Here is a 27751-nt window from a genome sequence, read left to right on the forward strand (position 1 = left end):
ACAGTAAAAACGATTATTCAACACTGTCACAAATGGTCAGTACTCAAGAAATATATCAGAATAAAAGAAATATGCCTGGCCCACCCCTGCCTTGTCACTCAAGTAAGAATAAATTTTTTGTTAAAGGCTTTACCCAAGAACAATAGGGAATAACATCGTTGAAGTTTTATTGGGGAAGATCCATCGAAAGTCGATGGAGATTGAGTCAGACTATACTATAAATTTTTTTGTAATATTGGCAGTCGACAAAGAGTAGGTAAATTGTTCTAATAAGATAAATTTTAAAGTCTTGGAATTCGAATTAGCCTTTAGATTCAATGTAATAAATATTGACAAGCAGGCAAATTGTCTAATATATCACTTGTTTTTTAATTACTTACCTGCGGAATGACACACTATGGCCGTTTTTCGCTATTCCTGTGCACAATTAAAGCCGAATAAGATAATAATAGACATTATTTTAAATAACTTTATTGACATGTCGAATTTTTACATATATCTTTTGATAATAATAAATTTATGATAAAGTACAAAAAGCGCTGTACATAAGTACTATCACAAAAGATCTTACCTTAGAGAAACTTACATTGAAATTAACAAAATGTTAAGGTACTAGTTAAATGTTAAAAAATACGTGTTAATAATACCTACGCAAAATTGCAAAATACTGATACTTTGAAACTATTACGAACTAAGGTAATTTTGATTTGTTACACTGTTATATTATTTACTGATATCACAACGTAGTATGAGCGACACCTGCAAATAAGTTACAAGAAATTTACAAAAAACATTTACAACATCTTCTGAGTCTCTCCTGTGCAAAAAAAAAATCTCCAAATTCTTAAACGGCAACAAAAAAAAACTTAACACCTAATTTGGACACCCCAAAATTATTGATACGTATAGTACTTATACGGAGAAGGGAGAGAGAGAGAGAATGCAAACTAAAAGGAAACGGCTTTTTTACACAGCAGAAAAATACACACAATAAGTGTTATTAAATTCAGAAACGCCTTTAAGGTCCCACCATAACACACCCCAATCCGTCACCGCATCTCTCTTGTCGTGTGCATTCCGTATCCATGTACAACCTTAAAGGAATTTTTAGCAATAGGACTGGTACATCTAATTCGGATCACCACAGGACGATAAAACTTGGTATGATATAGTTCCCAAATAAAATTTGGTCGAATTTAAACCGGAATCATCCGGTGAACAATTGGTCAGAATTGTGCGTACAGGACGTCAAAAGCGCGGAAATACCTTCCTACGCCATATGCGATAATGAGTATGGTGTAAAATTTCAGCGCTTTTGACTCCCCGTACTATGCATCCATTTTTCTTAAATTCGCGGTCCAGTCCTAAATGCCCAGGTACGATATAAAAAATCACTCTCTAGTATCACTTTTTCTACTATAGTCTGGTGAAAGGCTCCTCAAAAAATTTCGTTGTGTTCAATCCACAAAGAAATGATTCAGTCAGATTACCCAATCTAGTTGATTAGTTCATCTAATGTTAATATACTACACACTAATTTGTTTCTAATAATATTTTAATGATTAACAAGTACGGGTAGTGATTAAACGTCTAGAAACAAGACTGAAAACCGATACATGTGTAACAGTTGACATAAAATTTGTCCGGAAGCTGAGGCGGAATTAAGGAAAACGAAAACTGTCTTCAACAAACAAAAAAAAAACAAAATCAAAAAGCGGACAACGTAATCGTCTATAAGAGATCTAGAACAAAAACACGGAGTTTTTAGTTATGCATATCGGGTGTGACCATGTTAACTTTAATGCCAGTGAAGGTGATACCATATACGATGAATATAATAATATTTGAGTTATCGAATACACATAATTATTTCTTTTACCGTTCTACTTATTAGTCAGTCTTATGATAACAACAAACCTTACTGTTGTACAATTTGTTCCATGTAAGAACGATAGAGTTTCTTCTTGATGAGAGTATAAGCTGGGCTTATTACCACCGTTCCACCTCTAGTTAAATTTCTGAAACAAAAATTTTACCATCAGCGGAACGAAATTGGCACTTTATTAAATTAAATTCGTTTAAAAAACCTCTTGCTTCGCGCGAGGACACGTCACTCATATTATCAAAAAAGTATTCGAATATATGAAGCTTTTTCAAATAATAACTACAACATTTGAGACCGCAAGGATTTGAGCCAGAAGAGTAATTTTTTTTAATGTAAATTGTATATTACAATATTTTTAAACCATCACTGGTATGATGGTTTGGTATCAGCAACATATATTTTATTTTTCAGGGGACAACGAGGTGTGGTATTAGGGAATCAGACTTTCCTAGAAATAAAAAAATAACCAGTTAAGTTTTTAAGAGAATTAACATCTAAGTTAATATATATCATTATAGGTCTGTGGCTCGTGCCATAAAACTTTCCGGTAAAAATTGATCTCCTAATGTTAAACAGTAAATAGTTACCAACTACGACGATTTTAAATCATTATTAGGTCTGAAATCGCTCTCTGCTTTGGACAACGATTGTATAGTGCTTTTACAGATAATGCCTAACGATTAATGACTAATGGCTAGGTGCTACTTGCAATCGTAAATATACATTACCAGTAGCATGGGCCGGTCAAAAATCATTATTTAAAAAGATAAGTAGTTAGAAATGCGTCCTTTTGTTTTTTTTAAATTTTTTCAATTCAATCTTAATTTCACACAGAAAGTAAACACTGTCAAATTTTTATTTTAGAAACATCATTATATTTCGATGTTTCGTCCGCGGGAATAGATTAATATTGCTTCATTAAAAAAAAAATACTCAGCACATTGTAAAAACTGTTTATAATTCTTTATGTAATGAACTTTAGTGCTGCTGTAAACCAATTATATGATTCGACTAAGATTCCGAAAAGAATATCATCGAATATTTGGAAAATAAGTTAAAATAAGTTAAAACCATTATAATCTATTTTGGGATAGAGGTAGCGTATTATAATATACAGGAACATCCGAATCAATTTTTTAATATGAACATTGTTCCCCAAATGCGTAGTTTTCAATACACGGGGTGTTAAACTTTTAAAAATCTTGCTTGTTTTCGAGGAAAAAAAAAAACAATAAATTGCTAGTCCTGCATGAATTTGGATAGTGGTTACTAAAGATGGTAATGGTTTTTTTTTTCGAAAACGAAGCAAGATACGAAAAAAAATTGAGAGATAAAAAAAAGTTGCATTTTTCGTTGCTTAATTTTTAATGAAAATTAAAATTCGTAAAAAGTCAGTGACGCGCGTTTTTTTGTTTGTGAAAAATATTAGATAGGATGCCTCGCAATACGCTACCGCACCTTCATCATTTTACATTAATTATTCCTAAATGAGCCTCTTGTCAAGGGTCAACGGATATTAAGACAATTATTAAAAACCCATTTAAAAAAAATTCTTATTTCTTATGCAGAACCTCTTAAATTATTCCAACGATATTTCGGGTCAATCTGTACATAGTTAAAGCCATTTGGGTGAGCCAAAACAATCTATTTATATGTGACAGCAGTGTACACTAAATTTCGAATTTAATATCTTTACCCGAAATTACTTTAACTTTTTCGAAAATCAGGTTTTGTTCCCAATACTCCAACTTTGTAGCCACTAACATTTGCCGCCACATTTACATAATAAATCTTCTTATTTTGCACTATGACGGATAGGACATAAGTCGAAATCTTCATTTGAAAAAGTATAATTTTAACCGGAGAGTAACCAGTAATTTGATGGCTGAGCAATCAACTCGCAATATGATTTGCGTTGCTGCTTAGGCAGTTCAACCAATTTTGGAACCACGGTCGGAATACGGCGAGAGGAAATTGAAAGAAACCGGTTTCTAACCTGTGCATGTAATAACAGATAGCTTACCTTTCCGCTGAGGTGTGGCGCTCACATTAGGTTTCTAAACGAATTAATTTCAGCAGGTTTACGATTGGTAGATATCTGTGACTGTGTCGGATTAATAGAATATCGTATATACCTGATGATAGATCATTATCCGCGTAATATTGCTCCGAATTACCGGTTAATATACAGTCCGTTCACTTCGCGAAAGAAAATTGCAAAAGCCGATTGCAGAACATATCATATTTACTTAAAAATATATAGCTACAACGGAATGACTATAGAAAATGTTTTCATCGCAGAAAAGGCAAAAACCTCTTAAATATAAAACAATGAAAATCATTTTCTCGGAATAATTTCGAAAATTGACACTCAGTGGCTTGAATTGTTTAAAACGTTTTTCAAATTCATTTAGATAAGTTACATATTAATCTAGGAGATCGTTATTTTGTGGCGGACATTTGTTGTGAAATTTTAAAAAAAATATTACACAGAAAACAATTGCCGCAATATTTACCCCACATACCTCTTTTAGAAGACGCCTTTGACTATTAATAGTAAACAAAATGAATGACTTATCATTTCAAGCTTTTAAGCAAATCGAATTTCAAAGTTTTCCAAAATTACTACGAAAAATCATATTCAGGAAAGCTGCTCTTCTAATAAGCATATGTTTGGGTCATGTTCATATGACCTTTTTTTCCTATCGTGGTCTGTAAAATTGTCTCTAATTTATTTCAGGAGACGCTGCATTTAAAAACAAATACCGGGAGTCCCAAAATAAATATCAGTAGCCACAATTTAAAAAAATCTTGCCAACACTTTGTAACACTTTTTTTAACGAACATAAAATAAAAATAATGTTTCCATCGCAGAAAAAAAAATGGAGATAATTTTCTCGGAATATTTTTGGTAATATAAAATTGAAATTTAATGTCTTAAAGGTTATACATTTCCTGAATAACCACTAGTAATCAGTTTTTGAAAATCATTTAGATTAGTCATCTATCAATCTAGAAGAATGTTATTTTGTGGAAGTAATTTGTTCTGAAATTTTAAAAAATTTTACAAAAAAAACAATTGCAACGTCTAAAAGACGCCTTTGACTATTAGTCGTAAACAAAATGAATTACTTTTTATATCAAACTATTTAAGGAAACCGAATTTCAAGAATTACAGAAAATCATGTTCAGGGAAGCTGCTTCTCTAATAAGCATATGTTTGGGTCATTTTCATATGACCTTTTTTTAATATTGTGGTGTCTAAAATCGTTTCTAATTTATTTCAGGAGACACTGCATACAAAAATATATACCGGGAGTCCCACAATAAGTATCAGTGAATACAATTTAAAAAAACCTTACCAGCACCTTGTAAAACTTTTTTTAGCAAACGTAAAACAAAAATAATGTTTCCATAGCAGAAAAGGGTCAAAACTCTCTTAAAGATAAAACAACGCAGATAATTTTCTCGGAATATTTTCAGAAATATAAAATTGAAATTTAGTGGGTAAATGACCACTAGTAATCAGTTTTGCAATTGCTTGTCAATAAATTAAACTGTTTTAAATGTTTTTGAAATTTATTTAGATTAGTCACGCATCAATCTAGAAGAATGTTAATGAAGTAATTTGTTCTGAAATTTTGAAAAAATATTACAGAAAAAACAATTGCCGCAATATTTACCCCATGTAGGAGACGTATCTGATTATGAGTCGTAAACAAAATGAATGACTTTTCAGTTCAAGCTATTTAAGCAAACCGAATTTCAAAGTTTTACAATCCACCCTTTCCAAAACTACTACGAAAAATCATATTAATCTAGGAGATCGTTATTTTGTGGCGGACATTTGTTGTGAAATTTTAAAAAAATATTACACAGAAAACAATTGCCGCAATATTTACCCCACATACCTCTTTTAGAAGACGCCTTTGACTATTAATAGTAAACAAAATGAATGACTTATCATTTCAAGCTTTTAAGCAAATCGAATTTCAAAGTTTTCCAAAATTACTACGAAAAATCATATTCAGGGAAGCTGCTCCTCTAATAAGCATATGTTTGGGTCATGTTCATATAACCTTTTTTCCTTTTGTGGTCTCTAAATTCGTTTCGAACTTATTTCAGACGACATTGCGTATAAAAATATATACCGGAAGTCCTACAATAAATATCAGTAACCACAACTAAAAAAAACACTCTCTAATGCTTTTTTACCGAACATAAAATAACAGTATTTGTGCAAGTTGGTAGAATTGTAACAAAAAAATACATTTACCCTGTTTATGGTAGCTAATTTAGGTCATGTTTATTTTGTAGCCAGTCATTGGTGGTGTATGTTGTTAATAAAATCAACATCGATTTAAAGTAAAATGCAAATGCTACACTTTGTCTTATTATTATTAGTATATCGCCTATCTGTAAATTGTTTATTTACTTGCGAAACAAAGAAAAATTGCCATCACAGATACGCCACTGTCGCTTACTGAATAATTTTTAGAGATTTCCCAATATCCAAATAAAAAATAACGCTTTTGATTTTGTCTTCTTCAGCAACATTTCTTAAGGAGAAACCAACACAATGGAATGTTGAATGTTAGACTATTAACGGGCAAATCGTCCAAGAAAAATAAACCAAAAGTATAGGTAAAGAGAGAAACTATTTATCATTTGCCGCAGTCAAAGGAATCCGAAAGCAACGCAAGTAAATTAGTTAGAAACCGATACTAATTGCCTTTGTTTTTCGTTTGGCATTTTCCCCAGCGATAAAATCGCCAAAGGGATGAAAAAGGAGACTGCAGCAAAGGCCGAATTTAAATTTTATAATTAATCCATCATTCCCTAGAATCCAGATTAAAAACAAAAAAGAGTTGTTGCGAAAAAAAACGCAAAGATCTATGAATATTCATGGAATGATTAAAAGGCGAGCAAAGAGGAAAGGAATGGGAGGAAAAGCGATTTTGTTAAAAACGGACGACTACAGAAGAATTTCGATCGTGTTTTTATGTCCGTCGTTGTTCGTGTCGAATTGTGGTGAGAGTTTAAGGGCGGAATTCTCCCCTTAAGTAAACACAGAAACTGTTTGCCGAAATATCCATTACCTGTAAAAAATATTTACCTTCCCTTACAAAATTTATTCATGTTTTAATAGAAAAATTCAGATTTCAGTCAACAGGAGCGAATTTTTAACCTGGCAATCTAAATAATACAAAATAATAAAGCTTAACCTGCTATAAAATTTAAGTATTAAAAAGAAATAAAAATTTTCCAGCTATTGATTATAGAAGTAATAATTTTACCAAGGCTTTTCGATCTGTAGTACAGATATGGCATTATCTAAGATTATCTGACTATCTGTTTCTGGGGCCGTAAAAAACAAAGTTTCTCATTCCAACTGACACATTGGAAGATCTATTGACCAATGTTTGGAAAATAATCTATATCACCGTGTCTACGTACATTGTAGACCACAGTTTACCAATAACTCGACTAATGATCAAATGTCAAGTCTGACTCCTGTATGCTATTCGCAGCAAAAATTTTACAAGCTACAAAAAAACTCTGCGATGCCTTCAAAAGCGCCGTTATGACACTAGAATGTTTAATCGTTTGACATTCGTCCTGACGAAATCCTTGCAGGAATTGCTACATTGACAAAGCATCCAAAATGTAGCGCGATGCTATCAAGCGCTTCATCTATTAATCCATTTGTTCAACAACATTGAAACAACCAAACGATACCAAAATGATGCTGAGATGATCAAAATTTTGTTGTGGTAACACAATGACTATTATGTGTTCTATATGGCATAATGATATTCTTGTACACAATAGTCATACTCAACGCGGATTTTACCAATATCTTCGGTTGGCAAAATGGTAAGATGCTCGTTATGCTGACCATTTAAGCATTTATTCCTCTTTACTATTAGTTAAAATTACGCAAAACTTTTGAAAAAAACGAGACCTTTCCCATTTAATTCCGACAACCCAGTCAGCAGTTATTAATATTTAAATAAAAACAGATTTAATTTAATTTATTTTCTAATACCCCTTTCTTAAACAAAATTGAAAATAATTTCCAGCCTCTTTGGTAATACCTTGTTTTCGGCAAATTACGTCTGCTACTTTCTGGGGTATAGTCCGAGAACCCTTTTTAGTAGGACAGGCTGTACAAAATTTTCCGACGGACATCTATTATCGCGCCACACCGTGTAACAATTTCATTTTCTCTCGTGTCGTGTGGGCGAACAACCAGTGATTCTGTAAATTACAGTCGCCTCGCAACTTTCCCCAAAAACCGCCTCGCCATCAACGCGATGACGCTGATCATCATCATCAACATCGAAGTCGTCAAGAACACACTTCTTTCTCAATTAAAAGTCGATTAGCAAGGTCGGACCGCCACGGTAGATTAAGTGGTCGTTTTTGGTGTAAAATATAGAAATCGACTATGGCGATGGGAAACGCGAAGCGTGAAGGAATTATGAGGGGTTTTACAGAATAAAGTGATCGTTAGCGACGGCTTTTCTATAACTTTCATTTTTTTTGCGATTGACTCACGCACCCCGATATATCCGAAGATCTCCGCTTTCATCTCGCAGTGTTAATGATATTGAAACACATTTACAAAATACTGTGTTGAATTTTCGTTTTCTTATTACAGTTTTGTTATTATGACTATTATTATTTTTTATAAGCTTAAACAAAATAAAGATAAAGAACAAAATTATTAAATATACCAAAATTATGCTAAGGATATGAAAAAATATTAGTCTGTTTAGCAAAACAATCTTAAAAAATTGTACAAAGTTCTAAACTACTTTTTTATATTAATTATTATATATATTATTATGTTTCTTTATTAAGGCATTTTGATTTTTTAAATATGATAATAAATATTTTTTAAATATAATTTTGAGAATTCGCAGACAGGGGATTTTGTAACAAAAGCCTACACTTTTATAGCGTATTTTTTGGATCCGAATAATAATAATAATAATTTTAATAATAATTTTCCGACAACTTACCAATTTGACAAAAGCAATACAAAACGCAAAATTCCTATGTGGGTAATATTATCATTTATTTTTTTATTTAATTTCGACATATTCGTAGTTTGCATGAAAAGTAGCCTAAAACAAAAGGAATTTGCAGATTCTTATATTATATAAAGTATAATAAAACAACGCATCAGGGTAAAAATATTTTGTAAGGTGAATTCACTGCCTTAAAGTACAACAAGACCTTTATTCTGTAGCCTTGAAAGACACTACATCCCACACATTTCCAAAAAAACTTACACCCTGGTAAAAATGAACGAGGTAACACATTATTTGCAAGTTAAACGGACTATGACAGACCTGACAAAATTTGATTCTCCGTATCTTTTGTCGCAAATTAAGAATTCCTGCTCGAAATTTAAGAAACGCGAATCTATTTGATATTCCGTATAGCAGAACTGACACAGGACAAAATTCTTGATATTTTTCCAAATGTCTCGAAAGCGGTTTAAACGACATATCGAAAACTCTTACTTAGACTCACAAATATCTAACTCATTTTTGTAATACTTGAAACTAAATTTTTGTTTTATTTGTATGAAACTATTAATTCAAATTAACCTTGTTGCCCCTTTTTTGGTACGTAGTACTCCACCAACCTAAATTAGTACTAAATAAATATAATATCATTTTAATATAGTTTTTTTTATTTTTTGTTATGTTACTAACGCGAACGGAAATACAAAACTATTTGTAAATATTTAATTGCAAAATATTTTTGTAGACTATTTTTTTGTTACTAGCATAGCAGGACATAATATACTTTTGGAATAAAAGATATAATATTTCTCTGGTCCACCGCCCAATAACTTCGAGTTATATTGACACAGATCTCTTTTTAACGTGTGTGTTACCTCTGTTGGTGTACATTAACATGTTAAGCAATAGCAATAATTTATATGGGGCCAAAATTAAATAATATACTTCCTATGAATATAAGGAAAATTAATAAAAAAGTTTTGTTTGAAAATATTTTCTAGAGAAGCGAAAAACTAGATATTGGATAACACTCGCATGTTTGATCGCTTTTCTTAGTTTAATTTAATTTTCCTATTTTTATTAAGATTGAATTGTTGCAAATTTTTAATTTGATGAATTAATTAATGTTGGTTTTCGCCACATACAAAGTTTTTAAACTTAGTTGTCTAGCTTAAATAAGTATTCTAGTATTATGACTGATCCTTAAGCTTTGAAATTGAAATATTGTAAAATAACTTGAAACAACTTGTATGGTACAGATAAATATAATTATGAAAATAAAGAAGTAATTTATGGAAATAGGTGCTTAAGATTCATGGTTTGCGATTCTTTGTATATTTTTTGCTGTAATTTTTGTATTACTTGCGAGTGCTTTAAATAGAAGGAACTGGTACTTACCGTTCATAATTGGAATTACACTAACGTATAATATAAATCGTATTTTCATTAAAATAAATTGAGATGTCGAAATCTGGACACCAGTCCCATTAATTTTTTTGGTTGTGCTATGTGCTCGTCTCAGCGTATATGCCTATCGACAACTAACCCGAAAATATTTGCCGATTGCGCTTCTAGATTGCTGATGATTGACGATATGTTCGTTATAACTGACCCATTGTAGATGACACTTTGAGCTATTGCAAGTAATTGTGTGCAGTCTATTGTTACGAATGTCTAATATTTATATTCCAAATTAGAAATGAGTTCACAGAAACCTAATCACAGACCTTCGATAACTGAGAAAGGACCTTACTATACAGGGTTGCAAAAAGAGCTGGAACAAAAAAATTCAATATTTTACCACATCTACGTTACACCTAATAATAATTTTGTTACTTTATATGGAATGGCCTATTTATTTTTGTTGCAATGAGGGACGCATGCCGAATTTAGTAAGGTCTGTTGATTTCAAAATTTTATTTCTATTATTTATTGAGCTACGGCAACACCGCAATGCTAATAACAGTGTTGTCAGATTTACAACTGATAACAAAGGTCTCCAGTGATTTTGATGTTTGAAAGCTGTTTGCTTATTTGGAAACTTTTCCCAAAATTTTTGCTCTACAACGTCATGTTTTTTTAGCGCTCTATATCTTACAAATGTTATTTTATTAATATACATACCTATGACATAATATGTTTGTTCCCTGTTAGGCATGTTATTTATTTAAATGAATCGATTTTTATGAAATTAAATGTGATTTGGCAAGACTGGATAATATTAGCATAATTAGCGGTAAAGCAACGGAGTTGGCGCAGAAGCGTCAACACAATATTCTACCCTGCTTATGCGCAGTTTAGTTGTATTAGTCGTCGTGCCACTGTATTCGCTGTTGTTTTCGTGGATGCGCATTTCTAGTGTTCTGGAATGTATAAATATGGAAAGAAGACATTGGTGTGAACAATCCAAATTACTTTTGTTATATCTGTGGTAGTTACGTCGAAGTAAATCAACTATAACATCTTCTGTGAAAAAGGTATACTACGCTTCTTTTGGCAACTAAAACAAGTCCTGGGCTCCTCATATTGTTTGTTCCGTTTGAGTGAAAGCATTAAGAAACTGACAAAAAGGTAGGAAGAAATGTTTAAACTTTGGTGTTCCTATGGTATGGCGAGAGTTTACGAATCACAGTGATGATTGTTATTTTTGGTCGTGTAATGTTCAAACCCCAAATGAAAATTACGAAAGTATTGTTCGCAATAACTTACAACACTTTCATTTCCTGTTTTCACACAGGGAGAGAGGTTTCACCAGAACATTAAGAACGGCGATATCAAGGCAGATGGAGCATAGCAATGATGGCGGACTACTGCTGGATGTTAAAACGGGATATGTCCTTAAAAACACAGCCGAATGTCCGGACAACGTAGCTTTCTGGCAAAAACACGAAAATTTCACTCAAAAAAGTTTGAATAAAGTTTTTTTGGTCACTTTTTTAACTAGGATTCCAATTTTTTACTTGAAAAAATAAATAATTATTTTAGAAACAACGTTTTTTTTGCAAAAAAACCTTACGTGATACCGAAATTATATAAAACCAGTTTTAAAAATAAAAACCATCTGTCAAAAAGTTTAAATTTTGTAGACCTGTGTAATTAAACAAATCCTAAAATCTCAGCATTTTAGAGGTTTTTCAACATAATAAAATTTAGAAGCGTATCAATCAAAGTTTACCAGAATTATAAATATCATCGCGAAATCTGACATTTTCAAAAACTCATACATATTGAATTTTATTGTTCCAACTTAGGCAGTTTTTTTTTCTGAAAAAGCGGTATTGCCATAGCTGTCATGAATAGAAACAAAATTTTAAAGTTATGAGAAAATAACAAAATTATGACGTGTGACGTATAAGTGACAACACTGTTGTTGGCATATATTTAAGCGTTCCGGTACTTTTTCAATTCCGAATTCTGTGAAAAACATCAACACAATCGGAAACTTTAAGAAAGCTGCCAAGGAAATGCCAGTACGACTAAAACCATATTCACTTGAATATTTTGGTTAATTTTATGGATAAATCGTTGTTTTCGACGTTATTATTTGAATTGTACTTTTATTTTTGTCAAAACTGTCTTTATCTTCGAATTCGGGTAAAAGGTTATTTTTAATGTAAACTATCAAACAAGAATAGAACTAACCAAATTCGAAAGAAAAAATGTGGTGACATTACAAACGAATCGAAAAAAAATCGGCAAAAATTCAAGTAGTCGAGACCGGAAAGCAGCCGAATCAATCGAACACTCGCGCCACGCGTCCCCGTCCCGCCCCCGCCGTACCTTCGTTCAACCAATTCTTGAAGGCATTCGAGGCACGCAAGAAATCAACGGGGTAATCGCGAAAAGACCAGGCCGGGGTGACGGCTAAATTAGCTAAAGGGTGATTAATAGTCGGGGGGCGTCGCGCTGTCATTCTGCCGTGTTCGTGAATATAGAGTGAAGCTTTTCTAATAATACGGGCGCGCTCGACCTCGTCAAAAATTAACGGCGAAAAATAATATCCTTACCTAAGAAATTGCGGCAAAAAATTCCACCCGATCGAGTTCTGCTTCAACGTTAGGTACAGCTCGAAAGTGCACGCGGTTTCCGGATCGCAGACAATTTTGCCGATCTTTGTGGGTGACGTGCCTTGCTGAGCGTCGAACAGCAAAAACAATTGGCAACCGCGCAGACCGCACGGTTCCGACTCCGCCATCGAGACGATGTCTCGCGCCACCCGCTGCAACAGTCCGCAAGGCAGCAGGACTTCGCCGCAGGAAAGGTGGCTGCGTTTCGCGTTGCGCAGCTCCTGCTCGAGCCTATGGCACAGGGAGGTGCTTGACGCTACCACGGCGCAGTCTTCGGCGAGAAGGACGTCATCGGTCAGAGATTGGGGCGGTGAAGAGGCGGGCTGTTGTTGAGTGTAGCAGTAGGTATCGGTCGGCCAGCCTGAAAACAAGAAACATCGAACGTTTCGCGAAAGCATTTTTAAAATCTGAATTGATTTTTTAAACCGCACCGACAGATTGACGAACTTCCGCTGTCTTTATTTTTTATTTACACGACGTTTCGGGCAGACGTTATCAAGAAGTTATCAAGCGCAGACCAATTTTAATTCTAAGGCTACGAGGCTAAGGCTAAGACCGAGACGGAGTCGGGTGCGGTCCAGTGTGAGGTCCTTGCACTAGGACATTTTATGAATACAGCTTGAACTTGCGCTTTTTCGTTAACTCCGCACCAAAAATCCACTCAGACCAATCACCAGTTCGCGGAATTCCACAACCAGCAACTTAAGTAGATTTCCGCTTCAAATTATCCAGCCACTTTCGGAAAAACTCCTTCATTTGTAAAGAACTCCTGACATTTGGTAGATATTTTTAAAAAAGTAAACTTAAATCCTTCAGACAAGTTTGTTGGCTTTGAAGTGGAAAGTTTATACGTGTCGTTCGAGGAATCGTTAGACATTGTCGAGGCCAGATTGAAGAATGATACAACACTTGCAGACAGAACCTCGCTAGCGCTGGAGGGAGTGATGGAACTCGTTAGGTGTCTGCATAACTTTTACTTTCAACTCAAAAAGAAGTTTTACGCACAAGAACCGCTGGTTATATGCAGTGACGAAGTGTCATACGTGAAAGGAATCTCAAAAAAGATCAGTCGAATAGCAAAACAATACAAAGTTGAGACTGTAATCAGGTCCGGAACAACATTAAGGAGCATAGTTACAAGAACAATGAGAGAAACATCGACTCAAGAAAAAACGAGTTTATTAAGATGGGTCAAAAAAACCGATTATTGTTTTTCTTTCTGACACACAAAAACTAGTTGCTAGTTACCTCTGGAAAGTACTTACCGCGTACGAGCTCTTGATATTAATGGGAATATTATCCTTATAGTTTTGCATTTTCGGTTTAGTCTCATATATAAATAAAAAAAAAACTTAATAATTTCTATAGAACACTCTGCAAAAATGGTCTCTATACTTTTTCAATAAATCGAACCATTTCAAAGATATTCGGGGACGAAGATTGAAGAATTTAAAGAAAAATGAATTTTGTTATTGATTGAAAAATAATTCTTATATTTATCGATTACTTGAACCATTTTGAACATATTTGCATTGGAATCCCAATGGGTACTTATATGCATAGTTTTTAATAAATATTTTCAATTTATTCATTAAGTTAGTAAATTTTGAGATTATTTATAATCTATTTCAGAAAAAAAATGATCTTTTTGCAAGAAATATTAATAATTGCATTAATAGAAAAATAATTCGGTTCCACCATATGAAATTTTATACCTTAATACAGTATTAATTAAGAAAAATATATATTTTTTAGATTTAGTTAAACAAATCGACTTTTACTACAGTCAGGAAATAGTTCTTGATGTTCGTTAACAACTTGCAGCAAGTATTGAAACTGTTCTTCATTTTGCATCAAACACTGATTATATTCAAAGACCAACGTCACTCCACGCTCTGCTGCGTCATTAACAACTTTCAATTGTTTGAAATGCTCTTCATTTTCCTTATAACTCCGAAGCCCACAATGCAATGCCAACATCAGGGAAATCATATGGTGGGTCAAAGATTTTGAACAAATTTAATGGTTTTGGAGAAACGAAGTCACTCAAATCCTTTTGAATAATCGAATTGATGTTCATTTGATCGATCTCAAAATTAGGGTATAGTAATAATATCATCAAACAGTGATAAAACAGCGAGTTCATCATTTAAATACCACATTAGTGATAAGATGTGATTATTTATATATGAGACTAAATCGAAAATGCAAAACTATAATGAGGATAATCTTCCCATCAATATTAAGAGCTCATACGTGGTAAGTACTTTCTATAGATAACTATCAACTAGTTTTTGCGAGTCAGATCCAAAACAAAAATCGTTTTTTTTTTAATCACCCGGGAGTGTATCTATCAAATACCCTGTGAATGTGAATAAATAAATGTCATATATTGGAGAAAACAAAAAGAGCTTTAAACGGTAGAGTTGGAGAACATAGGAAGCACACAATGAGTAGTGAAATCAGAAGGTCAGGAACCACAGAATATGTATAGATCAAACAACAAACAAACTGAAAATAAAGATAATTGAAGTTCGACAATCTGAATCATTGTCCACTACCTTCAAGCAAATACCGTACAGTATGTCAATTTTTCATTATTAATGCCAAGTATCTTAGTTTGTATGGCAGATAGAGTCATGCGGTTTTCACAGTACTGTGCTGGATTTTCGTGCAACAAAATATATCATTTTCGAAACACTCTATATTTTAAACACCCTGTATCGTAATACAACGATATGCGACTCATACACAAACTACTTTTCCTGGTGCGCGAAAGAGAAACGCCTAGAAAATGCATGTGTATATGCAGAGAAATGGCGTCGAATCTAAGTTTTGGGCAATCAAAATAATTTATTTTTGCTTTTATCGAATATTTTAAACAGGAAAAATATTTAAGGTTGATAATAAAGAAAGAATATTTCAATTGAAATATAAAAAATAAAGCTTGCCAAGAAATTTAGCGACAATATAAGTTTCTCTTCTACCTCTTCTATATCTTTTCTCATGTGAGTATCCTGTTTTGTTAATAATGGTGTAGCATTATGTTGCAATAGCTTCTAAATTATCTAGATAGATATACATATAGTTATTTTTTTTCAACCACCAACTTTTTTTTAAACCATTGCATCAATTATAATTAATGCACTTGTTTGCCAATGAATCGCAAACTAATGAGACACTGGTGTTTGGTGAAACTGACTAGATGTTCTGATCGCCAGCGATAACGCCAAAACGTCAGTAAAACTACGTTATGTGTGGGTCGCATTATTGATCATTTAACATATAATCTAATTGCGTAGATTTTGTATAGAATATATATTTTTTTAACTACAATCGATAATTGCTTTTTAATTAAATTAAATTAAAATTTGATAGCACTTTTTACACGTTTTTCCCTAATGTATAATTTTGTAAATACATTATTTCAAATTTTGAAATTTTAAACAATATACTTCCATCATATTCAAGTTTTATTCCACTTGACATGTTGTTAGTGGTATTAACAGAAAAACAATTAAATTACAGAAAACTTTTACGGGGTTACTGCATAAATTATATTTTTTAAACTAATTAGAGCAGGAGATTAAAATGTTGGGAAAAATAATGATTGTTTATTTAAATATATTGTAAAACTTTTATTTGAATGAACAAATGTTGATATTTAAACTTATTTTAATTAATTAAAACTAGTATGTATGAAATTTAGTTTTAAAGTTAATTTAAATCCTTTTATGTGACTAGCGACCGTGTTTAATGAAGTTAATGACGTTTTAAAGGGTCACATTCCGTCCACCTTATCAATCAATCAGTAGTTTAACGTGTGAAAAAACATTTTCTGTTTTCTCATCATTAATATACTTATAGGATGTTATTTTACTGACATTTTTTTCCAAATCGGATAAAAAAAGGGACGACTATGATCCCAAAATGTTCCGAATACCAAGAAGCAACAGGCAACCTTATAGCGAGTATTTTTGTCATTTATTACAATTATATGACATGTTAATCACACGTGGTTTTTAAAAACTAAACTACTGGACACTCGAAAACGAAAGAAAACATACCTGATTTTTTATAATGTTTACACTAAAATTGCAAAATTGGTAATTGGTAATTTTCTATCGGGTAGATAAAAATATAATTCAAAAAATCCACACCCCAATTTGTGGTTCATAAATCATAAATAAATTTCCCTATAGTTTTGCACTGGAAATAAAAATTGAGTTAAGCAAACCCGAAGGAACTGTACTTATTTCCGTCGTGGAAACTAAATAAAAAAAAAAAAATAATCGAATCGGTTTTGCCGCATTAGAAAATTCTGGATGTTTTATCGCCAAATGCACGGAGGCGGGAGGGAAATAAAAAGCAAAGGATCATCAAGAGCAGAATACTTCAATTCAATTTAACCGGGAAATTCTCTAATTTTCACGACTCGAGCGAAAAAGTCTTTATTGGGAGAACCTAACATCAGCGCGTCCCGATGCCGATCAAATTGGATCAAAATGGGTTTTTTAAATGCTTCCTAAAAGCGTTTGTGCCTTTTCAAACGATTCGTCAAATAGAAAAATTCGAACGTGCCTTGTCAGACATTTTATTTGTAATAAAAAATCTTTATTTCGAACGCGAAGGTGCTAAATGGAAAGGATTTCCAAAAATACTACATCGAGTACAGTTCTATACCTATGCTTGTTTAAAGATCAAAGATAATGATAAATGTTGTATGAATTTTTCCACTGATGAAGAATTTCGACAGTTGTCTTCAACCGGCTTCAAAGCTACTCCGGAATGATAAAAAAGAAGAAATGCAAGATTTTCTATTCCACACCTACGATCTTCCCTTAAATTTACTACGGATAAAGATGAAAATGACCTCACTTCCTGTGTGGGTATTCTTGAAAAATAGAATAAGTGTACTCCCCAAGGAGATTTTAAGATTTCTGTTCCCTAAAAACCACAAAAAGGTATGTTTAAAATCGGGAAATCGAAATAGAACATGGAGAAATGTTACCAAATTCGTCAACTTTAATATATTACTCTCTGACTTTGGTAGTCAAATTACCACAAAAAAGTGTACAGTTTTAACCTACCCCCTTTAATAGAATTAGAACGGAGAATAGTGGTCCTACACAAGTAGTGCCACTATCACATTCCATTATGTTACCGATTCCAAGATACCAATATTTACTATCAACTCTAATAAAATTATTACAAAAAAGGTTACAGTCGAAGAAAAAGATTATTTGAGTTCATATACAGCCGTCACCACACCCACAAGTTGCTTAAGAAACAGCTAAATAGCTAAACAGAAAACGTCTAAATAGCTGAATAATTTTTCTGTTTCAAACCTCAAAGGGATGCAGAGTCAAAATTGATAGTATTACATTGGTAAGCAATTTGTTTAAGGTGCCAATTTTCGCCAGATATACATTTAATAGTAAAAAGATCCTCAATAAGCACAAAAAAAAACACATTTGTAGACCATATTCTGGCCTTTTTTCCCATTCCTACAGAATAGATTTCTCCCTGGGGAGCAAAATTTCCCTGTATTTTTAATTGAAACTTTGCAAAAATGCTCATATGGCCACAATTTATTCCCTAAAATTCAAGAAGAGTTGGATGTTTTCAGTCCACAAAGACGATAAGAGCATGCTGACTTCACTACACCGCAAATATACACACACTGGACAACACCTCACTTTCTCGTTTAACCACCTCATCACAAATCATAGCATCGCTAGCAAGCTGATAGGCAGATGTTCTACAGTTCAAAACAGATTTATATTTCAAATTTCAGAAAAAACACAACGTGCGGAAAAACAGAGAAATACAGAGCGGACCCTTTGACTTATGGACATAGTATAAGATGAAAATCTAAGAAACAGCGGTAATTCACCGGAATTACAACTGTTTTCACAAGCCCTCTTCAAATATTAAGAATGTTTGGAAACCATTGTTTTAAAAATGTAACCTTCCGCCTATCTCGATCATATTCAGACATTATAAGCATAAAGAAAAGAGATACTTGACTAGATGAAACGTTCTGAAAGTTAAGAATAAAAATAATGAAACTCCAGAATATCTCGTTTTACATTTCCGCGTGTTAATTTCCCAATTTCTTGAAGAGGGTTTTCTCCAGCGGGACTTGGACCAAGCTACTACGGAAAACTAGGCAAAAATTTTAATTGCGTCCTTACTATTTTTAAATTGTGGTAAAATTTTAGACCCGAGAGACTTTTCACCTAGAGAGAAAACAATGTTTTAAAAACATTGCTACAACTTTTTTGCGTTATTGTGTTTAAAGGCTGTTTCAGCAAAGTGTAGAGTAATAAAAAGGGAAATTAAGCCCAGTTTCGGGTGTCTGCCATAGACGTGGGTAAACTGCAATAAAATTATTTTTGATCTTTATTGTTAATCCGATACTAATAAATAGGTTTTGATGCCATCACTTACTCATTATTCCTCTATGACGGATTAAAGGGAAATGAATGACACAATGACAGCGCTTAAGCGGTAAAATAGGTGTTCAATTTAACCCATCAATGTTTGCCGTTAAGCAGTGGTATTATAAGATAAAATAGATAATATAAGATAATATAGTGGCCCTACTACGGTAAAAATTGATGCGCCGCAGGTGGCTATATTTTCGTAGAGAAGGTATAGATCTTTTGCGCATGCGTCACTGTCTGAGTTGCCGTAATTTTTCTGGAAAATTGATTGCATTATATAAGACCGTAACATCAATGTCTGAAATCCGAACAAGCAACGCCGAGATAAGTTTTCATTTTTGGTGTCAATATCTCCGTACCGTACTCACAAACTTGTATAATTTGTGCCTTCAATACTTTTTAAGAAATTACAGCAAATGTGCAAAATATAGGATAAAAGGATCTTAAAGAAACGGTGATGCATATATTTGACATTTAATAAACCGGAAAATAGACTTACACAAATATTTACATGTGAATTTACTAAACAGAATTCCCTACATCTTTAGGTACAATTAAACAGCTACGGAGAACGTTGGGGTAATATGTTTTAGTGTACAAGAATTACAGGAAATATAAGAAAACAATTAAGCTACAAGTTGAACTTTTACTAGAACAAGGATACGGATTGTCAACTACTGTCTGTAGGAGCTGCTTGTTGAGCATTTTTCCACATAGACGTTTTTGTGCGACATCTAGCATCTCAAAGTTATTTCAATAGAGGTTAAAGTCATTGGTTAGTTTTGCGCTGATTTGGCATCGTATCTACAAGGCTTAAAAAACAAAAAACGTCAAATTAATAACAGAATTAATTATACTGACGTCGGGTGCTTCGATTCTGCACTGCTTTTTCAAACCTTAACTCCTTTTTTGAAAATTTAATAAGATTTCGACATATTTTGAGAAAATACTTCCGCAAAAATGCCGCATCCAAACATGTACCATCTGTCAGCGGCGATGTTGTTTGTTGAAAGCCGCAAGGTCTTATGGGATCATTGTCAGGATTTGCCATTATAGCTGCCATTGGTTAATAACGAAACTTTAAATCTCGCGCATGCGTCCGTTGAATGCGGGGCCTCTATATGTCTAGTAGCGCGTCAACGAAAATTTGTTATAATAAATCTCCACCATCAGTGAGTGAAAAGTTATTATTTTAAACGTCTTGACTGGAATTGGAGAATCCGCCGTTAAATGAAATTATTGCGGGAGACAAAGAGAGCAGGTGAAGGGAAAACTCCCGAGAAAATTTCAGACACACTAGTAGAAGACACCAAAAGTGTAATTCACCAATTCACTGGTTCATCCGGTAGCTCTCAAAATGTGATGACAGTTGTAATACCTTTAACCAAGGCTTTCCGTCTGATGATTGGGACATGCAATTACTTGGGAAGTCAAGGCTACTCAATAGGGCAACTTCAACATGTAGTCGCCAACAACCAGTTGTCAAAATCGGGGAACGTCGACCCGGATGAAAGGAGTGTAAAGGATTGTTTAACGTCTTGTTAAACGTTAAACTTACTCACGATGTCGTTTGGGATTTTCGAGGTTCTGTCAACTAAAATCCGACTAAAACAGCTAGATAGGTCTCTGTGGATTTAAACTGCCCAAGACAAATTGAATATATCCCGATGGACAAACTCCACATTAGAAAATTTAAGATTTCCAACAACCCCTTTCTGACAGAACTTCTCCTGTTATCGTCAGGTCAAAGATAAAATCAAAGTCGAAAAGTGAATACCTGGGATAGGCTAGATTCAATATTGGTACGTATCAAACCGCGAAATATTAAAAATCTGATAAAACACCACCATTGGTAAAACCATGGTTACACCAATAACCGACCTAAACCCTATGTTTTACTTGGCCTGCCGATAACTGACCATTAAAAATACTATTTAAATCTGGCGAAATGTCAAACAACATAACCTTTCGGGAGATGAATTATAAAATGAAAATTGGCGAATATATTAGATATATATTAGAATTAGATCGTCTTACAAAAATACACTCAGCTCCAAGAGATATACGAGGAGAGTTGAAAACTCGACTCCACATCAACTGGGAAGAAATTACGAATATAGTTGTACCGTTACCTGTTTGAAACAAATCCATTGCAGTTTGATTAATATTTCTATGGATAAACAAAATTCCAATTTTTTTTAAAGAAATAAACATTCATTATTTATTTTGTAGGAATGAAAAATAGACGGGGAATTTTAAACACGAAATAGTTTTGAAATACAACCGTAAAATAGTTCCTGATACTTTTTGTATAACGTTTAATAAAAAATAAGGGTACACCTAATTTTTCGGTTACACAAGCAAATTTTTGTAGAAAAATGTGTGCGTCGAAAACTGTATTACTCAGATCGTTCCCGTTCACCGCATCCTGTACGTACCTCTTTGTTGCCTTTTTAGTTTTGTTTTGGTTGGTTGTTTACCCGGTTCGTGCAGTAATGCAATCATACGATGCCCTCATTTACAGAAAACTCTCCGTTGAGCATGGAAAGGGTTGAACAAGCGCAATTTTACCAAAAGCTTAATTCGATAGGCTTTTCTCGTACTAATTCGCAGAATATGCAATTCAGGCTTCCGAAAAGTGGACAAATCGAAGAATTGCGATGTGAGAATCATTTGTGGCCCCAGCAACAATCGGCCACGAATTGCAATAGGCAGATAAAAATAAAAATGGAAGTTGAAAGAGATAAAGTACGAAAGTACGATTTTTTTCCACAATTATTCACGCTATTAATTTGAAATGTGATTAAACTCCTTACTGAGATCAAAACAATAACTAAATTAAATAATAATAGTAGAAAAAAATCATTAATTTCTATGCACAAAGGAACAATTACTAAAAAATATTTAAAAATATAATTAGAGACAGACTAACACTGTGTACAAAATCTATTAAAAATGTATAAAAAAACAAAAGTGAATATTTTAAATGGAACAAATAATTTTTAAATTATTATTATTTAGTGGTTTGTGATGATATAAATACAGGGTGATTAAAAAGTAGCAATACAGATTTAAATAAAAAAAAATCGTTAAAACTCATTTATTTCGAATGGAAATACCCCATTTTTATATTTTTTTCGTATTTCGCATATAAAAAAAGGGTGGCTCTATATAAGGTTGCCAATTTAAATAATAAAATTTCAAAATATTGGCAATAAAACGTTTTTCATTGTAAAAATGCTATGACGAGGAAACATGGTGACAAAATAAATAACCGAACACTAAAGAAACGACATTTTGGCTTGCTGCGAGTTGGGAAATCAACGTTTGTCAGTTTCGTGCTTCCTGACTCAGTCATTCTCCATTATTATGGATATGCTTTAAAAAAGACTTCACAAACCGAAGAATGAAGAAAATACAAATAGCAAATAATGCAACGTTCTGTTGTTCTGATAGAACAGTGTTTTTGTAGGTGTTTGCCTATCTGGATAATTTTCAGCAAATCTCAAAAGGTTTTTGATAAAATTTGTTCCATTTTTCGACATTAAACAAATTTAAAAACTTTTGTGTAAATTAATTCAATTAACAATTTAAAAATATTATACAAAATTGTTAAACTTACTGTCGTTTAGTAGTAGATACCATTTCTTTAGTGCTAATTCAACTCTATATGGAATAAGAGGAGTGGCTTTAAGGTGAGTGGAATCGTATCTTTCAAAAAGAAAGCAAGCAATGAGCAAAGGTGAAACTCCAGTAGTATCAGAAAGGAAAAATACCGCAGGCCAGTATAATAGGGCCAATATTATTTCTTTCGTATATTAATATTACAGAATTGTATGCGATTAGTAAAAATGGTAAAATCACTAACTACGCCGATGATGTAAATGACACTATTTCAATGTAAGGATGCTTTGAAATAAATATGAGTTTTTATTATTATTATTTGAGTAACGCTGCAATCTAATAACTTTCATACAGTTCACTATTACGTACGCTATCCTAGCAGTAACATAATAAAATATTTTAAAAGTAAAGTAAATCCAAACAACTTTAAGTCTTAAAATTGCTTAAGTATTTGTTGGGTCCCTCTGTAGTTCTTTCATATGCCTAATTAGGTTTTATTACCCTGGACCTTTTTGAAACCTACCATATCCAAATAAAAATGACGCGTTTCCGCAGCAAAATTTGTTATTTTGTGCGACTTCAATGCAATAATAATTTTTGTTTGTTTGTATAAGTGGCGTCAGGCTAAAAAAATTTCATCCTGTATAAAACATAAGCCAAACATGTTCGTTGAAACATTTCCACGTGCGTGACGTCAAATAATTTCGCAAATACCACCGCCGCCGCGGGGTGACCCGGCGAATTTCCTTTACGCTGCGGGGAGTTGCTGAACTTTATCTGTTTTCGGCATTAATGAGAAAGCCCCACGGGTCGGTCATAATTCAGCGTTTAACGGGGCGTTAATATCGCCAAAGAATTTTATTGTCCTAGTGTGCGTAAGGGATTATTTGTAGGAGGGGATAGTAATACGGGTAGCGAACGGGGGGACTCTTTATGTCGCTAACCCAGATTGTCGAAGAAGTTTTACGATAGCAGCGAATATCAAAAGAGACGAGAAAATGATCAAAATTCTCCACGTTGCAGTCACGCAAAGATTTTTACGGCGTTTTTATAACCATCGAAATTCTACACCGGCACTCCATACACATTGTTGGAATTGAAGTGCCCGAAAATCCAGAGCAAGATTTCGTTATAAATACTACGGCCGAGAAGACGTTTCGAAATAACACGAAATTGACAAACGAAAAGCAGAATATACGTTATGTTGTAGGGGTATCCCTTTGGCAAACTCGTTTGTCAGAATACAATTATAAAATAATAGATATAATTTTGTTACTGCTGTTTATTGTTTTTATAAAGAAAATATATTTTTTGGTTAATCAACAAATATGAAATAAATACTTTTTTGCCAAAACAAAACTATCGATCTTCTCCGCCATCTTATAAAAGGATATATTACGAAACCATTTTTAATTTACCTTTAACTTAATCTTCAGTCAGGGGAGAACTAACGGTGTGCTCCACTGTTATCGAAGATGAAATTGTTTAATTTCGAAACATTAAAAAAAAATAACGTGTGTAAAATAAGAACTTCCTAATGCTTTATCCATATAAATTTAGTAATACAATAAATCAACTTTCGAATAGTCATAACGTCTGCCAATAAGTCAAAATTGAAAGTTATTCGTTTTTAACGAAAGAACGCTATCGCGTCGTGTTTTAACTAAACCCCCATATTAAAATTACAAATAAATCATTTCATCTTCAAAAATAGTTTATGATGGCCCATTTTGAAATCAAAATTAGCTTCCTGAAAGGCAATACAACTACATTAATTTTTAAACAAAATAAAATAAAAGAAAAATTAAAATTTCAAAAATTACTCTGAACAGTCAGCCTCTAAGCGATTCACAAGAAATATTTATTTTCCAGTTTGGAAGTGAAAAGATTTTTAAAAATAAATTACTAATTGTGCTACGAATCTTAAAAATGGATTTGAATGATCCACCAATGGAGTTTTCTTTTAACTTTTTAGACAATCGGGGAGGAATAGAAAATGCCGAATTAGAAACTCAGATATCCCCTTAGTAACTAAGGAGAGAAACAGAAAGGAAAATGTATTATTTATTATCTGTAGAAATGACCTGGAAGGGGAAACCTTTACTTCTAAATGACAACCAACTTCATTTTCACAGTTTTACTATATCTGCTAGAATTTTAGATATTGAAACTCTCTATTTTTTACTGGACTTATCACGTGTAAACGCTTTTTTTAAATATGTAAGAATCCAATAAGAAAAAAATATATAAATATAATCTAAAATGAAAATAAAAATTCTTCTTTTAAACGATTAATGCTCTGTTTTTGGGAAACATTATTTTATTTTTTCGATTTAAGACACCGTTCCAATGGCGTATCGGATATGAAGAAATCGTACAGGAGAGCGGGGGCAAAAATTAACCAAAGTTTTTTCTTTCGTTTTTTCTTCTAATAATTATAAATTCTGGTTATTTGCATAATACCAGAGGTGAAATGGACCACTTAAAATTCTAAAAAAAAAACTATTCTATATTATTATAACCGAATAACTAATTTATTGGAAGTGTTATTTTTCGGATAATTTTATGGATTTAGCCTAAAGCCAGAGTTTTCCAAAATATTATAAATACCAATAACAAAGTTTTAATCGTTAAAAAAATAGTTACTAATCAGTAACTTTTTTTTAATCAAAAATAAATAATTATAATTATTATATATATAACATTATAAATAGGGGTGAGTGGGGCACGACGGCCACCCTGGGGCACAAAATTTGGATAAATTTAGTTAAAGTTAGTCAAAAATTAATCGACTTGATGGATAAAAGCAACAAAAAAAATAAAAAGCTTAAGTGGGCCGCTTTGCCCCACCCTCCTACACAAAGAAATCATTGCTCTTTATTAACGAACGAAGATAAGGAAGGCAAACAATCAAAAACATATTTTCAAACGTCGTATTCCGGAATGTTTATGTTTTCTTCGCTATTTATAGCGTCGGTTTAATTTTTTTATTCAATTTGTTAGTGTGGCGTAACGTAATAATCTCGAATGCGGGCCTAATTTATACAAAATTAAAATTTATCGCAGTAATTTTCTAATTTATCTGAAACAGACCGGGCCGAACACTAAAACACTCTCAACTCTACGATTAAAATGTGAAATACAACAAGACGGTAATGAAATGTTGCAGGAATACTTCGGTGGCGTTATACGGAACGTGGAAAAATAAAAAATTGGGATGGAAAAATCGATCTCAATTGACCTTTTCTGATTTTTTAACAATAGAAACGATTTTTATCGTGTAGGAATAAAAGACAATTATACCTACAATAAACTAACTAATACCGATGGCGATATTCAATTTCCTGAAGACAAAAGGCATTGTAAATGTTAAGCGTAGGCAACTACTCGAATTTATTCGCGCAAGCAAGTAATTCATAGCTACAATTTTCATTTAGCCGTTTAAGACGTCATTTAATATAAAGCGCTAATTTGTTACTACAAAGTAGATAAAGTAGATAACTAACATTGCCTTTATAATTGATTGCGTAGTCATCACTTTATTGGATACCTTTATTAACCTATTCTATAATTCTACAGGGGAAAATTTATTAAATTTTAAATTTTTTGGTTTCTAGCGTTGACTTTTTTTTTTTTTTTGCTACATTATACACTTCCGCACGAAGTTATTTATACGCAACGATAAAAATACGCGCACAATTTCTAAATATAAAGAAATACTTACCTGCCTGCCTCAACTTTTTAAATTGAACACATCGCAATATTATATGTAGTTCAATACGTCAATAAATATTTAATGAATCTATAAATACACATCTGCATAAATATTTTATATCTATAATAGGCATCGAGCTGATTAATAGTTGGAGAAAGTTGAAAAACGATACCCACCATTTGTAAAATAAAAATAAACCCGACAAAGTTTAATGACTTTTGCACTTTCTTTTATTCAATTAGTACGCGCCGGCGAACATTATCGCACAAAAAAAAAACGAAGCAGTGAGGTAGGCCACGTCCAAGTTAAGCGTTAAAAAAATTAATAAGTAAGCACCCAACAGTAAAGGAAATTTAAAATAAGCAGAGCGCTCGGTGCGTGGCATAACAAAATACTTACTTGTCGGAACAGGTACGGGAGTGTCGGATAGGACAGATTCGATAATATCTGACGACATAATTTTCGGGATAGAATTGCCTTGAAAGTCTTCTGCCCTAGGAAGTACCCCCGACAATTTACTGAAAACGGCCTGAAGTTTCGAGTCTTTAACGACCCTCTCCTCTTGAAAACTGCTTCGAAACATTTTTCGGTCGTCTCGGGAGATTCTTGTCAAAAATTCACAGCCCTCTCGTCATTATCAGCTCCTCACCTCAACAGCGATGACGGCCAAATCGCCTGAGCCGCTTCACTGTTTGCCGGCTAACAAAGAACTCGCTTCAAACCATCAGCTGATCGACCGGCAATCCCCAACACTGGCTTCTCTTGCAACCAATCGCGTACCGTTTTACACTTTATAAACCCTCGGCCTGGCAACAGCCGTGTCAAAATCAGCTGTAACGATCGATGAGGCCCAAGCAACGACATGCTTTCTCTATTTGCGTCTCCGTCGCACGCCGGCTGTGCCGATACCAAGTTTAAAAAGGTTTTTATGCCATTCCGCTTATTTTTGCGGTAAAAATGCGGACTAGTAC

General features: G+C 33.1%; 1 protein-coding gene across 1 annotated transcript; it reads right to left on the reverse strand.

Annotated features, from left to right (window-relative positions):
• Positions 1 to 455: 455 nt before the first annotated feature.
• Positions 456 to 27531, reverse strand: LOC132699826 (protein charybde-like). Its single transcript, XM_060666745.1, has 3 exons — positions 27180 to 27531; positions 12933 to 13353; positions 456 to 2018 (listed from the first exon to the last, which is right to left on the reverse strand). The coding sequence occupies exons 1-3, from the start codon at positions 27361 to 27363 to the stop codon at positions 1919 to 1921; spliced, it is 705 nt and encodes a 234-aa protein (XP_060522728.1). The 5' UTR covers positions 27364 to 27531; the 3' UTR covers positions 456 to 1918.
• Positions 27532 to 27751: the final 220 nt, after the last annotated feature.

This window comes from Cylas formicarius, unplaced genomic scaffold, assembly GCF_029955315.1.
Source record: "Cylas formicarius isolate icCylForm1 unplaced genomic scaffold, icCylForm1.1 PGA_scaffold_3__17_contigs__length_32017465, whole genome shotgun sequence".
Classification (NCBI taxonomy): Eukaryota; Metazoa; Arthropoda; class Insecta; order Coleoptera; family Brentidae; genus Cylas; species Cylas formicarius.

Coding starts and splice junctions, on each gene's coding strand:
- LOC132699826 (XM_060666745.1), bottom strand. CDS start 27,363: ATGTTTCGAAGCAGTTTTCAAGAGGAGAGGGTCGTTAAAGACTCGAAA. Junction 13,354..27,179: donor TCCCGTACCTGTTCCGACAA/GTAAGTATTTTG, acceptor TCTTGTTTTCAG/GCTGGCCGACCGATACCTAC. Junction 2,019..12,932: donor TTTTTGCCGCAATTTCTTAG/GTAAGGATATTA, acceptor TTTTTGTTTCAG/AAATTTAACTAGAGGTGGAA.